General features: G+C 36.1%; 1 protein-coding gene across 5 annotated transcripts in view; it reads right to left on the bottom strand.

Moving 5' to 3' along the window:
- Positions 1–14,346, bottom strand: part of RAD18 (RAD18 E3 ubiquitin protein ligase) — a 160,038-nt gene that overhangs the window by 84,648 nt on the left and 61,044 nt on the right. For all 5 annotated transcript variants that reach the window (XM_014857934.3, XM_014857933.3, XM_014857935.3 and 2 more), the window contains one exon: positions 13,318–13,502. In XM_014857934.3, coding sequence (XP_014713420.3) covers positions 13,318–13,502 — 185 coding nt within the window. The remainder of the gene's footprint in view (positions 1–13,317; positions 13,503–14,346) is intronic.

Raw genomic sequence — 14,346 nt, 5'->3', positions numbered from 1 at the left:
TAGGCCACTGAGAGAAGGTCAGCAAAAGAGCACTGGTAAATTACCCACTGTTGCTGGGGAGAAGGAAACAAACAAACCAACCCTGCAGGAGAGTCAGGAAAGCACCCTGGGCCCAGACCACCAGAGGACCCCTGCCACTTGGGGAGGGACAGGATCACGGAGAGAGCCCCAATCCTGAGACCTAGGATCATAGGGCTTGCCTAACACTGAGGCTAACCTAGAATAACAGAGAACCGCCCCATGCTCCCTGCCACAGAGCCAGCACGCTCCAAGTGACAAGTAAGAGTAATTGACCACTGTGGGAGAAGCAGCATGGAGAGAGACCCTGTGAAAGACACAGGCTACAGGGAAACTTAAGTGTCAGTGATACAGGGACATAGAAAAAGAAAACAACTTCTGGAAACCCAGCCACCAACCTAAGCATAAGGGATATGAAACTGGTGGTAAACTGAGGACAATCACAGCAACAACAATAAAGTCAAGTCAACCTCACACAATAAAGATCTAGCAAAAGAGGACATATCCATTTTTTAGGCAAAAATACTATTTACTTCAGTGTTAAGGTTCTCACATATAAAGTCTGGCTTTCAACCGAAATTTACAAGATACACAAACAAGCAAGCAAGCAAACAACAATAACAAAACCAAACTCAGATATCACCCAGATGTTAAAACTGTCAGAGATGGAATTTAAAATAACTATGAGTAGGGGCTGGCCTGGTGGCACAGTGGTTAAGTTCACACGCTGTGCTTTGGTGGATTGCGGTTTGCCTATTCGGATCCCAGGTGCGGACCTACATACTGCTTAGCAAGCCATGCTGTGGTAGGCATCCCACATATAAAGTAGAGGACGATGGGCACAGATGTTAGCTCAGGGCTGTCTTCCTCAAAAAAAAATTAATAAAGTAACTATGATTAACACACTAAAATATCTAGTAGAAAAGATGAACAACATGCTTGAATAGATGGGGCATTTCAGGAGAGAGATAAAACCATCAAGAAGAATAAAATAGAAATGTTAGACATAAAAAACACATTAACAGAGATAATTTGACCCAACTAAGGAAAGAATCAGTGAACTTGAAATGGGATTGATAGTATTGCCTAGACTGAAACAGAGAGGAAAAAAAGAAGGAAGGGAAAAAAACCAGAACAGAGCATCTAAGAGCTGTGGGACAATATCAAAAGGTATAACAAAGATCTAATAGAAATCCCAGAAGAAGAAGAAAAAAGGGAGAAGAAATATTTGAAACCTAATGGCCAGAATTTGCCAAATATAATGAAAGACATCAAACCACAAATGCAAGAAGCTCAAAGAATATAAAAAAAAAAAAACAAAAATACAATAAGTTACATACACATAGACACACAGAGAAAATTCTGAAGCTAGAGAAAAGAGGCATATTACACAAAGAAAAACCAAGCATCACGTCATGCTTCTCGTCAGTAACTATTCAAGCCAGAAGACAATGACGTGATGAATTCAAGTGCTAGAGGAAAAAAAACCCCTGCCAATCCAGAATTCTATACCAATGGAAATACTTTTCAAAAGATTTTCTGAGACAAACAAAAACTGAGAGAATGTATCATTAGCAGTCCTGTACTACAGAAACTGTTAAAGGGATTCTTCAAGCAGAAGAAACATAAAAACAGAAACCACCTCTCTACGAAGAAATAAAGAGTGCTAGAGATAGTAAAAATGAAGGTAAATATAAAATAGATTTGTATTATTTTTACCTACTCTAAAAGACAGTTGTCTCTTTAAAGGAAAAACAGTAACAGTGTATTGTGTTGACAGCATATGTAAAAGTGATAAAATTCATAACAACAATGGCACAAAGAATTAGAGACTGCGAGTAAACCATCATAAGGTTCTCACACTACAAGTGAAGCAGCACACTATTTCAGCGTAGACCGTGACTGATTAAAGGTGCCTATTACAAACACTATGGCAACCACTAAAACTCTGAAAAAGAAGTAAAACAACAAGCCAATAGTAGAAATAAAATGTAATAATAAAATATAATGCAAAAGAGTAAAGAAAAGGATAAAAGAAAAATCAGATGAAAGAAACAGGAAACAACTAGCAAGATGTCAAGTTTAAAACCAATTGTATCAATAATTAACATTAAAAGTAAACTGTCTAATAGCGCCAATAAGAGACAGAGAACACAGACTGGATAAAAAAGCAAGACCAAACTAAATGCTTTCAACACAGAAAGACATTTTAAATAAAAGACACAGGTTCAAAATAAAGTATGGAAAGAGATGCATCATGTAAATATTAATGAAAAGAAACCTGGAATGGCTATATTAATAAGAGGCACAAGAGACTTCAGAACAATGAATGTTATCAGGGATAAAGAGGGAAATTATATAAAGGGGTCAATTCACCAAGAAGACACAACAATCCTAAATGTGTTTGCACCTAGAGCAGAAATTAAAAATAGATGAACAAGAACTTCTGATTCCCAACAAGATAGATTAGATTCGTTTCTCTTCTCATTTCTCATATTTTTCCCCACTAAGTATGACTAAAAACCCTGGCTACAACAGACAATGAGAAGAGAACTCTGAAAGGTAGAAGGACCGGCTAAGGACCTCAGAATTTGAGGACCACCACCATGGTGAGTTCCCTGGATTTTCTTTTTATCTTCTGTATATATCCCAGACTGGAACTCAGAACCACTAACACGTACAGAAAAAAAAAGCCCCAAGAAAAATCTATTTTCTCTAAGCAAAGGACTGTGAAAAGCAGAGATCAGAAACCTTTCTGACAATAGCTGACCAACTCCAGCCAAACACTGCTGCTGCTCTCAGCTCCTGCAGTATCACCAGAGAACAAGAGGGGGTGTGGACTTCCAGCCCCACACCTACCCAGCAGGAGCAGGAGGCCTGAGGCAGGCTTTCCTCTACTGCCAACGCAGCGTCAGTGGAGACCCAGTGAGGAGCCTAGACTTCTACCTCTACCCAGCAGTGGCAGGTGGCACCCTCACCCTTTAACTAGTGATTAGAGGAAGGATCTCAAAGAGAAGAAACCTGGAGAAAAGCATTCTTTAAACCTGCACAGGATATCCTGGACACACCCCTGAACAACTCACATGTGAAACTGTCTAGAATTAATATGTCAAAGGTTTGCAAGCTGAACCACAATGTGGAATACCAGGTGTACAGAGTGGCCCCCACGTAGAAATTAAATGACACAGACAAGAATAACACTGCAAGGGCTCTGAAAACTAAACTGTCATTAGAACCACAGCCCAAGAAGTAGGCCAGGCTCTGCATGCTAAACCTAAACAGGGTGACTGCCTGCTAAAGTAGAATATTTAAACAAGAACTAGAATTTCATACTACATTCAAAATGTCCAGGATACAATAAAAACACTTGTCGTAGTAAGAAGCAGGAAAATCCCAACTTGAACGAGAAAAGGCAATCAACAGAGGCCAACACTGAGATGACTCAGATGCTGGAATTATCTGACAAGACTTTTAAAGCTACCATCACAAAAATGCTTCAGCAAATTAGGAACACTCTTGAAACAAAAGAAAACAAACCTGCTACTGTATGTAATACTTTTATGACAGCAATTGGTTCATTATAAAAATACATCTTTTTTAAAGTAGTTTAAATGTTATACAAGTTATTAATTCCTTGTACTGAGGAGGAGGAACTAAACAACAACAAAAACTGGAAACAAAGTGAAACAAATGAGCCCCACTGTGTTTCAAAGAAATAACATAACCACAATAAAAGGAGGCAAAAAGGAACAAATGAACACAGTATTTGACTGTGTACCCTCAGTCCAGGTGAAGGTGCAGGGGAGAGGAAGGCTGGGTAGAGAGAACTAAAAAGATTCTGAAATGCTTTCTCATAGGTAGGTCTGTTTTGCAGTGCTGTAGTGGTATAGATGCAGCAAGTCTGAGACTATCTTAGAAGTACTACAGAACTGAACAAATTAGTAAATGTGCCAAAGCTACTGGGAGGGAAAATTCTCATTGTGGAAAAAAGAAACATGCACAATATGGAAAAAGAAGACCCTTGTGGGGTTGGATTGAGAATAGGCTACCGGCATATTCTCATGATTTCTAATATATATAAGTGTAAACGATTTGTATGTGTACACATACATATAGCATACGTGTGTGTGTACGTATATCCATATCCACATATGCATATGTATATATATGCATATATTCCTGAACTCCATCTGCTGGAAGAGCCTAGAAGCAAAGCTACCAGGTAGCAATGAGCATAGCTAGTAGCCACACCTTGATTTCCCCAAAGAAAGAACCAAAGCTCCAGAGGGAAATGGCTGATTCCAGGGCTGGGAGAGAGAACAAGGTGAGCCTGCACTATCTTGCTCTGCTGGAAATAAGGAAATGGTAAAAAAAAATAATAATAATAATGGAGGCACACCACGAGGACCAGGAATCAGCATAAAGAGGGTCCCACTGGCCAAATCTGGAAAAACATAAATACCAAAATAATTAAGCATGGCAACAAGTTATAAATCTGTGAATCCATATTGATAACAGACGAATAAAGGAAAAAGACAGTAATGGAGTGCTCGTTTTCAGAATCATGGCAAGTGTCAATCAGCAAACATGGAAGGACTGCTAAAGTTAGAAAATCATCATTTTGGGACAGCCCAGTGGCCGAGTGGTTAAGTTCGTGCACTCCTCTCTGGCAGCCCAGGGTTTCGCCGGTTCGGATCCTGGGCACGGACATGGCACCGCTTATCAAGCCATGCTGGGGTGGCATCCCACATGCCACAATTAGAAGGATCCACAACTAAAAATATACAACTATGTACCGGGGGCCTTTGGGGAGAAAAGGGAAAAACAAAATCTTAAAGAAAAAAAAAAGAAAAAGAAAACCACCATTTTGCAACTATCACAGAAAAGATTAGTTTAGGTAAAATTACCAAAGAATGCTAAATATAGGGGCAAAATTTTAGTGAGGTATAGGATATTAACGTCGTATTAAAGTCTCTCTCTCTAGATTTCTTAGTAGAGAGCAGGAAACTATTAGTAGCATGGGGGAAAGTATACAATGGAGGAACTGACAGGGTGATCAAACCTGCCATCACAAATGAGGGGCACAGAAATGTCAAATATCTCTGGATGTGATATTCTTAGAAGGACAAAGCATCACTTATATAGTATTCTGGCCAGGAATGCACAACCTGAATGCAATTATAAGGAAACACCAGACAAAGCCAAAATGAGAAACATTCTATTTTGGAAAAAAAGCAACAACAAAGACTGTATTCTTTTAAAATGCCAAAGTCATAAAAGACAAAAAAAGGCTGAGAAATTGTTCCAGATTGAAAGAGATTGAAAAGATATTACAACTAAATGCAATATGTGAGCCAAAACTGAATCATGTACTGAAGGGAAAAAAATCCATAAAGGCCATTATTGGGTCCACTGCTCAAACTAGAATAGAGAGGATAGATTAAAGTACTGTAACAAAGTTGAATTTACTGAAACTGACAACTGTACTGTGAAAATAAAAGAGAATATCCTTTTTTATAGGAAACACAATGAAGCCTTTAGCAGTAAAGAGTCAAGATTATACAACTTATTCTAAAATGGTTTAAAAGAATATGTGTGAATAAAGATGAACATACACATAAACTTTCATACACACAGCGAGAAACAGTAATTCATACAGCAAATGGGGCAAAACGCTAATAGGTCAATCTGTGTAAAGGGTATGTACATGTTCTTTGTGACAGTGTTTCCATTTTCCCCAGGAGTTCAAAGTTATTTCCAAATAAAGTTTTTTAAAAAGAATGCAAAATTAAGACTTTTTCAGAAAAATAAAAGCTGAGACAATCTGTCTCAACAGCACATCGGCACTACAGTAAATACTAAATAAAGTTTTTCAGGCCAAAAGAAAATGACATCAGATGGAAACCTGGATCTCAACACAGAAATGAAGAATACTCAAAATGGTAAATGTGTAGGCAGAGACTTTCTTTTTTTTTTATTTTCTTTAAAAGAAAACTGATAGTTCAAAGCAAAAATGGTAACAAGGTATTATGAGGTTTATAACATATATCGAAGAAAACTATGACAACAACAAAAGAAAGGATGGACGTCGTAAGGTCTTACGTTATAAACGCAGTAGTATACTATTTGAAGGTAGAAGGTGATAATGCACATGGTAAACTCTAGATTAGTCACTAAAAGAAATTAAACAGAGGTATACGCCACAAGTGGAGACAAAATGGAAAACTACAAAATAATTAATCCAAAACAAAGCAAGGAAACAAAGAAAAAACAAAGAATGGACAGGACAAACAGAAAACAAAGAGCAAGAGGGTCGACTTAAAAGCAAGCAATAATGAAACAAAAATGGTTTAAACTCTACAATTTGACATATACCTTACCAAATTAAATTTAAAAAACAAATCCAGACCACATACTGCTTACAAAAAATCAGACAATATGTTTAAAAAAAGAGTGAAATAAGATAAATTAGAGTAGCTATATTCATAGGAGATAAAGTAGATTTTGAGATAAGGAACAGTACCAGAGACAAAGACAAATATTTCATAATAATAAATACGTTAACTCCTCAAGAAGACATAACAATACTAAATGCACAGATGCCTAAGGACTGAGCCAAAATGTAAGAAAAACTAGACATATAAAAAGGAAAATGGAAAATCCACATAGCAGGAGATTTCGATAACCCTCTCAGTGACTGACAGAATCAGTGAATCTAGTATCAGGAAGGATGTAGAAGACTTGAATATGCTGTCAAGCAACTTTATATACATTTTATAGATTATAACAAGCAAAAAAAGTAAAATTTTCAAGCGTTTATGGGACATTCCCAAGGCAGGCCTAATGCTGAGTTATAAAACAAGTTCTCAGTAAGTGTACAGAATTGGTTAAGTGGAATCAAATTAGAAACAAATAATAAAACAATACCTGGGAACTATCCAAATATTTGGAAACTGAAACACTTCTAAATAACCCATGGGTCAAATAAAAAACTACAAAAAAGACTAGAAAAATATTTTAACTGAATGAAAAGGAAAATACAACATATCAACATTTGTGGATGTAGGTAAAAAAGTGCTTACAGGAAAATTTGTAATTTTAAATACTTACATTAAAGGAAACGTCCTCGACCTCAAAAAAGGCATCTCTGAAGACCTACAGCTATCATACTTAATGGTGAAAGACTGAATATTTCACCCATAAGATTGGAAATAAGAAAGGATGTTAGTTTATACTTCCATACAACATTGAGTGTAATGGGTCTAACCAGTGCAATAAAGTAAGAAAAAGAAATAAAAAGCATACAGATTGAAAAAAAATTGACATGATTGTGTACATAAAAATTCCTAAGGAATCTATAGAAAAGCAACTAGAAATAATAAGTGAGCTTCAAAAGTTAACAAGGTCATACTGATACAAAAACAGGTGCACAGATCAGTGGAACAGAACTGAAAGCCCAGAAATAAAACCACACATCTATGGACAGCTAATCTTCGACAAAGGAGCTGAGGGTCTACAATGGAGGAAAGAAAGTCTCTTCAACAAATGGTGCTGGGAAAACTGGACAGCCACATGTAAAAGAATGAAAATCAACCATTCTTTTTCACCATTTACTAAAATAAACTCAAAATGGATCAAAGACCTAAAGATTAGGCCTGAAACAATAAGGCTTCTACAAGAGAATATCGGCAGTACATTCTTTGACATCAGCTTCAAAAGAATCTTTTCGGACACCATAACCCTCAGACGAGGGAAACAATAGAAAGAATAAACAAATGGGACTTCATCAGACTAAAGAGCTTCTTCAAGGCAAGGGAAAACAGGATTGAAACAAAAAAACAGCCCACTAATTGGAAAAAAGTATTCACAAGTTATTTATCCGACAAAGGGTTAATCTCCATAATATACAAAGAACTCACACAACTCAACAATAAAAAATCAAACAACCCAATTACAAAATGGGCAGGGGACATGAACAGACATTTCTCCAAAGAAGATATACGGATGGCCAACAGACACATGAAAAGATGCTCATCATCACTAATCATCAGGGAAACGCAAATCAAAACTACAATAAGATATCACCTTATACCTGTTAGAATGGCAAAAATATCCAAACCAAGAGTGACAAATGTTGGAGAGGCTGTGGAGAAAAGGGAACCCTCATACACTGTTGGTGGAAATGCAAACTGGTGCAGCCACTATGGAAAACAGTATGGAGATTCCTCAAAAAGTTAAGAATAGAAATACCTTATGACCCAGCCATCCCACTACTGGGTATCTATCCTAAGAACCTGAAATCAGCAATTCCAAAAGTTCCACGCACCCCTATGTTCATCGCAGCATTATTCACAATAGCCAAGTCATGGAACCAACCTAAGTGCCCAGCAACTGATGATTGGATAAAGAAGATGTGGTATATATATATATATATATATATATATATATATACACAATTGAATACTACTCAGCCATAAAAAAGGACAAAGTCGTCCCATTCACAACAACATGGATAGACCTTGAGGGTATTATGTTGAGTGAAATAAGCCAGACAGAGAAAGACGAACTCTGTATGACTCCACTCATAGGGGGTAGTTAACATATGGACAAAGAGAACTGATCGGTGGTTGCCAGGGGAAAAGGGTTGGGGGGAGGGCACTAGGGGTGAAGTGGTGTACCTACAACATGACTAATAATGATGTACAGCTGTAATTTCATAAGGATGTTAACTATCATAACCTTAATAAAAAAATAAATAAATAAATAAACATAACAAATACTAACTTAAAAAAGTTAAGGTAAATATACAAAAATCAATATATCAAAATGATTCTTTAAAACAGTAATGAACAATGAGAAATTGAAATAAAAAACACCACTTACAACAGCACAAAAAAACACGAAATACTTAGGGATACATTTAACAAAATATGTGGAAGACATGTACACAGAAAACTAGAAAGCAATGCTGAGAGAAACTAATAGAGACCTAAATAAATATAGAACATTATTGGTATTAAAAGACTCAACAGCATTAAGATATCAATTCTCTCTAACTTGATCTATTAATGTAATCCCAATCAAAATTCCAGAAGGCTTTTTTGTAGATATTAATAAACTGAGTCAACATTTATTTGGAAATGCAAAGGACGTGGAATAGCCAAAACAATTTTGACAAAGAACAAGGTTGAAGGACTTACACTACCTGACTTCAGGACTTATAATAAAACTACAGTAATCAAGGGTGTGGAATTGTAAAAGATCAGACATATGGACCAACGGAACAGAACAGACTCAAGATATATTCACAGACCTATGTGGGTCCATGGATTTTTGACAAAGGAGGCCAGGTAATTCAATGGAGAAAGAATAGCTTTTTAACAAATGGTACTGGAAAAAAAATAGATATCCAATATCTTTAAAAATGAGCCTTAATCTTCACCTCACACCATATAGAAAAATTAACTGGAAATGGATCATACACTTAAATGTAAAAGCTAAAATTATAAAACTTCTGGAAGAAAACATAGCAGAAAATCTTTGTGATCTCAGAATAGGCAAATATTTCTTGGTAGAACACAAAAAGCATGAACCATAAAAGAAACAAGTGGTAAACTGGACTTCATCAAAATGAAAAACTTCTGCTCCTCAAAAGAGTCTATTAAGAAAATTACAAGGCAAGCCACAGCCTAGGATAAAATATTCACAATACATATATTTGACAAATGACTGGTATCTAGAATAAATAAATAACTCTTACAGTCAATAAAAACGTGCTAATGGACAAACTATTTCAACAGACCCTTGATCAAAGAAAATATACAAAGAGCAAATAAGCACATGAAAAGATGATCAACAGCATTAGTCTCAGCAAAATGCAAATTAAAACCATAATGAGATGCCACTACATACCCACCAGAAAGGCTAAAACTAAGAAGACTGAAACTACTAAGTGTTACCAGGATGCAAAGAATGTGGATCTCTCATACAACGCAAAATGGTGCAGCCATTTGAAAACCAGTTTGGCAGTTTCTTATATGTGTAAGCATACACTTACCACATGACCCAGCGATTCTACTCCTGGGTATTTAGCCAAGAATGAAAACATATGGCTATACAAAGATCTGTAAGCCCGTGTTCATAGCAGCTTTATCTATACTAGCCAAAAATTGGAGAGTTTAGTTGTCCATTAATAGGTGAATAGATATACAAATTGTAGTACAGTCATGAAGTGGAACACTGCTTAGCAATAAAAACGAATGAACTCCTGATAAATGCAGCAACACGGATAGATCTCAAAAGCATTGTGCTGGGGCCAGCCCGTGGCCGAGGGGTTAAGTTCACGCACTCCACTTCAGCTGCCCAGGGTTTTGCCGGTTTGGATCCTTGGCGCAGACATGGCACTGCTCATCAGTCCATGCTGAGGCGGTACCCCACATGCCACAACTAGAAGGACCCACAACTAAAATATACAACTATGTACTGAGGAGGTTTGGGGAGAAAAAGCAGAAAAAAAATAGTTTAAAAAAAAAGAAAAAAGCATTGTGCTAAGTGAAAGAAGCCAAACACAAAAGACCGCATACCATACAATTTGTATAACTCCATTTATCTGGCATTTTACAACAGGTAAAACTATAGGGACATAAAAAAGATCAGTATTTCCTAGGGCCTTAGGGTATGGAGGAAGGAATTTATTGCAAAGGGGCAAAGGAACTTTTGAGAGTAAAGAAAATGTACTCTATTTTGACTGAAAGGATAGCCAAACAACTAACCATACATTTGTCAAAACTCATCTAACTGTACATTTTAAAAGAATACCTTAAGTAAATTACATCTCAATTTAAAAATGCACACATAAAAAGTGAATATAACAAGTCACTAGATACAAGGACAATATATAAAAGTCCATTGTATTTTTATACACCAGCAACAAAACTAAAAATTGGCATTTTAGAATAGGACACCACTTACAACTGCATCAAAAATATCAAATACCAATGAATAAGTCTGTACGAAAGCCCTTCATGATGAAGACTGTAAAACATTACTATCAGAAATGAAAAACAGCTAAAGGGATAAAACAAATTCATGGTTTGGAAGACTCAAAAACTGTACAGATAGCGACTTTCTCCAAATTGATGTAGAGATTCAACATAATCTCAGTCAAAATCCAAGCAGGTTTTTGTTTCTTAACAGAAATTTACAAGCTTATTCTAAAATTTATACGGAGATACTAAGGGCCTACCAAAACCAAGGCAATCTGAATAACAACAAAGCTGGAGGAACCACACGACCAGATAGCAAGATCTACCACAAATTACTCAAAGTAATGAAGACAGGATGCTATTGGAACAAAGATAAATAAATGACCCAATGCAACAAAACAATGTGCAGACCCACACATACACAGTTAGCTGATTCTCAGCCAAGATACACTAACAATTCAGTGGGGAAAGAATGTTTTTCAATAAATGGTGCTGCACCAATTGGCTATCCATACGGAAAAAAAAAAAACAACTCCTCTACCTCACAACATACACTAAAATCAATCTCAGATAAACTGTAAAAGCACAAACAATAAAGCTTTTAGAAGAAAATAAGAGAAGAGCCTCATGATCTTGCGGTAGGTAAGGACATAAAAAAAGCTCTAACCAAAAGGAAAAACGCAACAAACTGGATTATATTAAAGCCAAGAACTTCTACTTCTCAAATGAAGGCATCAAGAGGGTGAAATGAGAGATTAAATATGCATACATTCAGCAAGATTTGTATCAAGAAAATATCATGCACTACCACAAATAAATAAAAAGAAAACAGATCCACGGTATAGAAAAATTGGGCATAAGATTTAAATGGGTATTTCACCAAAGAGGCTATCCAGATGGCCAATAAGCATATAAAAATGTGCTGAACATTATAAATCATTAGGGAAATGCAAATTAAAACCATAATGAGATACCACCATGGATCTACTAGTATGGCCAAAATGGAAAATTAACAATACTGATGTTGTCAAGGATGTGGAAAATTAAAATACTCATGCCCTCCTGATGAGAGTGTATATTGGTATGGAGTTTTTGGCTGTATCCCTGAAAGCTGAACATGTGCAGAAATATAACACAACAATTCCACTCCTAGGTATAAATATCCAAAAAATATTGTGTGCCTGTGTGCACATGACATGCAAAAAATTATTCATAGCAGCATTATTCTTAAGAGCCAAAGAGTGGAAAAATCCAAATGTCCATCAACCATTGAATAAATAGTGTGACATATTTATATAATGGAACACTCTATAGCAACAAAAATGAAAAAATCACAACTGTACACAAGAACACAGACGAATCTTATAAACATAACATTATACAAATAAATCCAGACTCAAAAGAATACATAAGCTATTTATTATTCCATTTATATAAAGATCAAACATAGGCAAAATGCATATATAGTGTTAGAAATCAAGATGGCAGTCATCTGTGAGAATGAAGGTCGTAGAGATGGTAGGGGGACAGGGCTTCTGGGATGCTGGTAGTGATCTGAATAGTGGTTACAAAGGCATTTTCCCTTCGTGAAGTCTACTTTGTGATAATTCACCAAATAATACACTTATAATTTGTGTACTTTTCTGTTTGTATATTATAATTTTTAAAACATTAGGCAATTCTATATACACTAATACTTGAAAGCAACTCCAACATATGTGTAGTTAAATGAAAAGGACAAACCATTAAATAGTGTATACATAATACTACTATTTTTATAAAACAATAATGATCAAGGATATATATTTGTGAATAATAATTATTATGGCACATTCATTGATTGCAACTACTTGCTAAGGTACTTCTTGGGCACTTTACATGCATTTTCTCATTTATTCCTCTCAAAAACACCATGAAGTAGGTAGTAGTATAACTCTTAGCTTATGGATGAGAAAACTGAAGTGCAGAGATAATAAGTAACTTGCCCAAGTCACGCAGTCATGAAGCTACAAAACTGGGATCACAACCCAGGGTGTTTAAATGAACTCTTCATCCCACACTATCTCTGGAAAGATACAAAAGAAACTGGCAGTAGCGGCTGCCTCTGAGAAGGGAATGAGGACTGAGACTGGCTGAGAGAAAGGCTGATTTATCACACTATATTCTAGGTACCTTTTGAAGGAATATGTTCACATGTCTTACCTATTCTCAAAAACGTATTTACTAAAAAAATTTTTTTATGGTTTATAATCCCTGAGCTACACAAAACTCTTTATCCAGAGGACAAGCATAATTCCCTGTTTTATTACTTTACCTGATTTAGGATGCAAAGCATCACATTGGGCGTTGTACATGTGTACAAATTCTTGGTGCCTTTTAATGAGTTGTTGCTTATTTCCTTGAATAGATAATCCATGCTGTTTTAGCTTTTTCTTTAAATCACGATCTGAAAGCAAGTTATATACAGTTTTGGGCAATGGCTTCCTTTTGTGAAGAGAACTGAAAAAGGGGAAAAAAAAAGAGACCACTGAGGATTACTATGAATTATCAAATGCTTTGCATATAAAACAGTAAATTGCCTTCTGATTCAACATCAGGGGGACTGGGAAAACAGAACCACTAAGATAAAAAAGTGGAAAGGAAGAAGGATCAAATTTGCAAATAAAGTTGGCAGTGTTCAACATGATGCATCTGAGGTGCTGGTGGAACAATCAGGTAGAGGGGGCTAGGTGGCAGCCCAAAATGAGAAATTTAGGTCTCAGAAAGAAGTGAGGCCTAAAGATGCAGACTTGGGACTCATTTTAAAGGCTTGTGGACCAAATGCTATGAGAATTTCATTCAGAATCACACTTATGTAGACATATTCAATTCTCCACCTCCCTAAAGCATGCTTTCCCTAAAATTTGCCAATTGATTTTCATGCAAAATCTCTGTAAAAACCAGTTATCTTAGATGATGAGAGTACAAATGCTACTGACGGTTAGGCTATGGATTTGAGAATAATATCATATATAGCTTCTTTAGAAAAAGTTCTGATCCACAGGCAAAACTGCCTCCTGAAACCCAAGGCAATCATTTTGCAAAAGCACTAGATGTAATAAAAGGAGACCTATTGGGATGGTTAGCTTCACCCAACTCATTACTACCAATGAAAAAAAGACTCAGAAAGCTGATAGATACATAGTTTTGTGGCATTATCTTCAAAGAACACAACTGAAAACAACAGCAAAAAATACAACAGGATTTTGTTCTCTTCAACTTCAATTAATTAACAAATATGTAAGGCATTACAAGAAGTGTATTAGCAAAACCACCAACTGGCTCTTCACTCTGTTTACGTAAT

The sequence above is a fragment of the Equus asinus genome, chromosome 21, assembly GCF_041296235.1.
Source record: "Equus asinus isolate D_3611 breed Donkey chromosome 21, EquAss-T2T_v2, whole genome shotgun sequence".
In the NCBI taxonomy this organism is placed as follows: Eukaryota; Metazoa; Chordata; class Mammalia; order Perissodactyla; family Equidae; genus Equus; species Equus asinus.
This window is presented reverse-complemented; position numbering and strand designations above follow the sequence as displayed.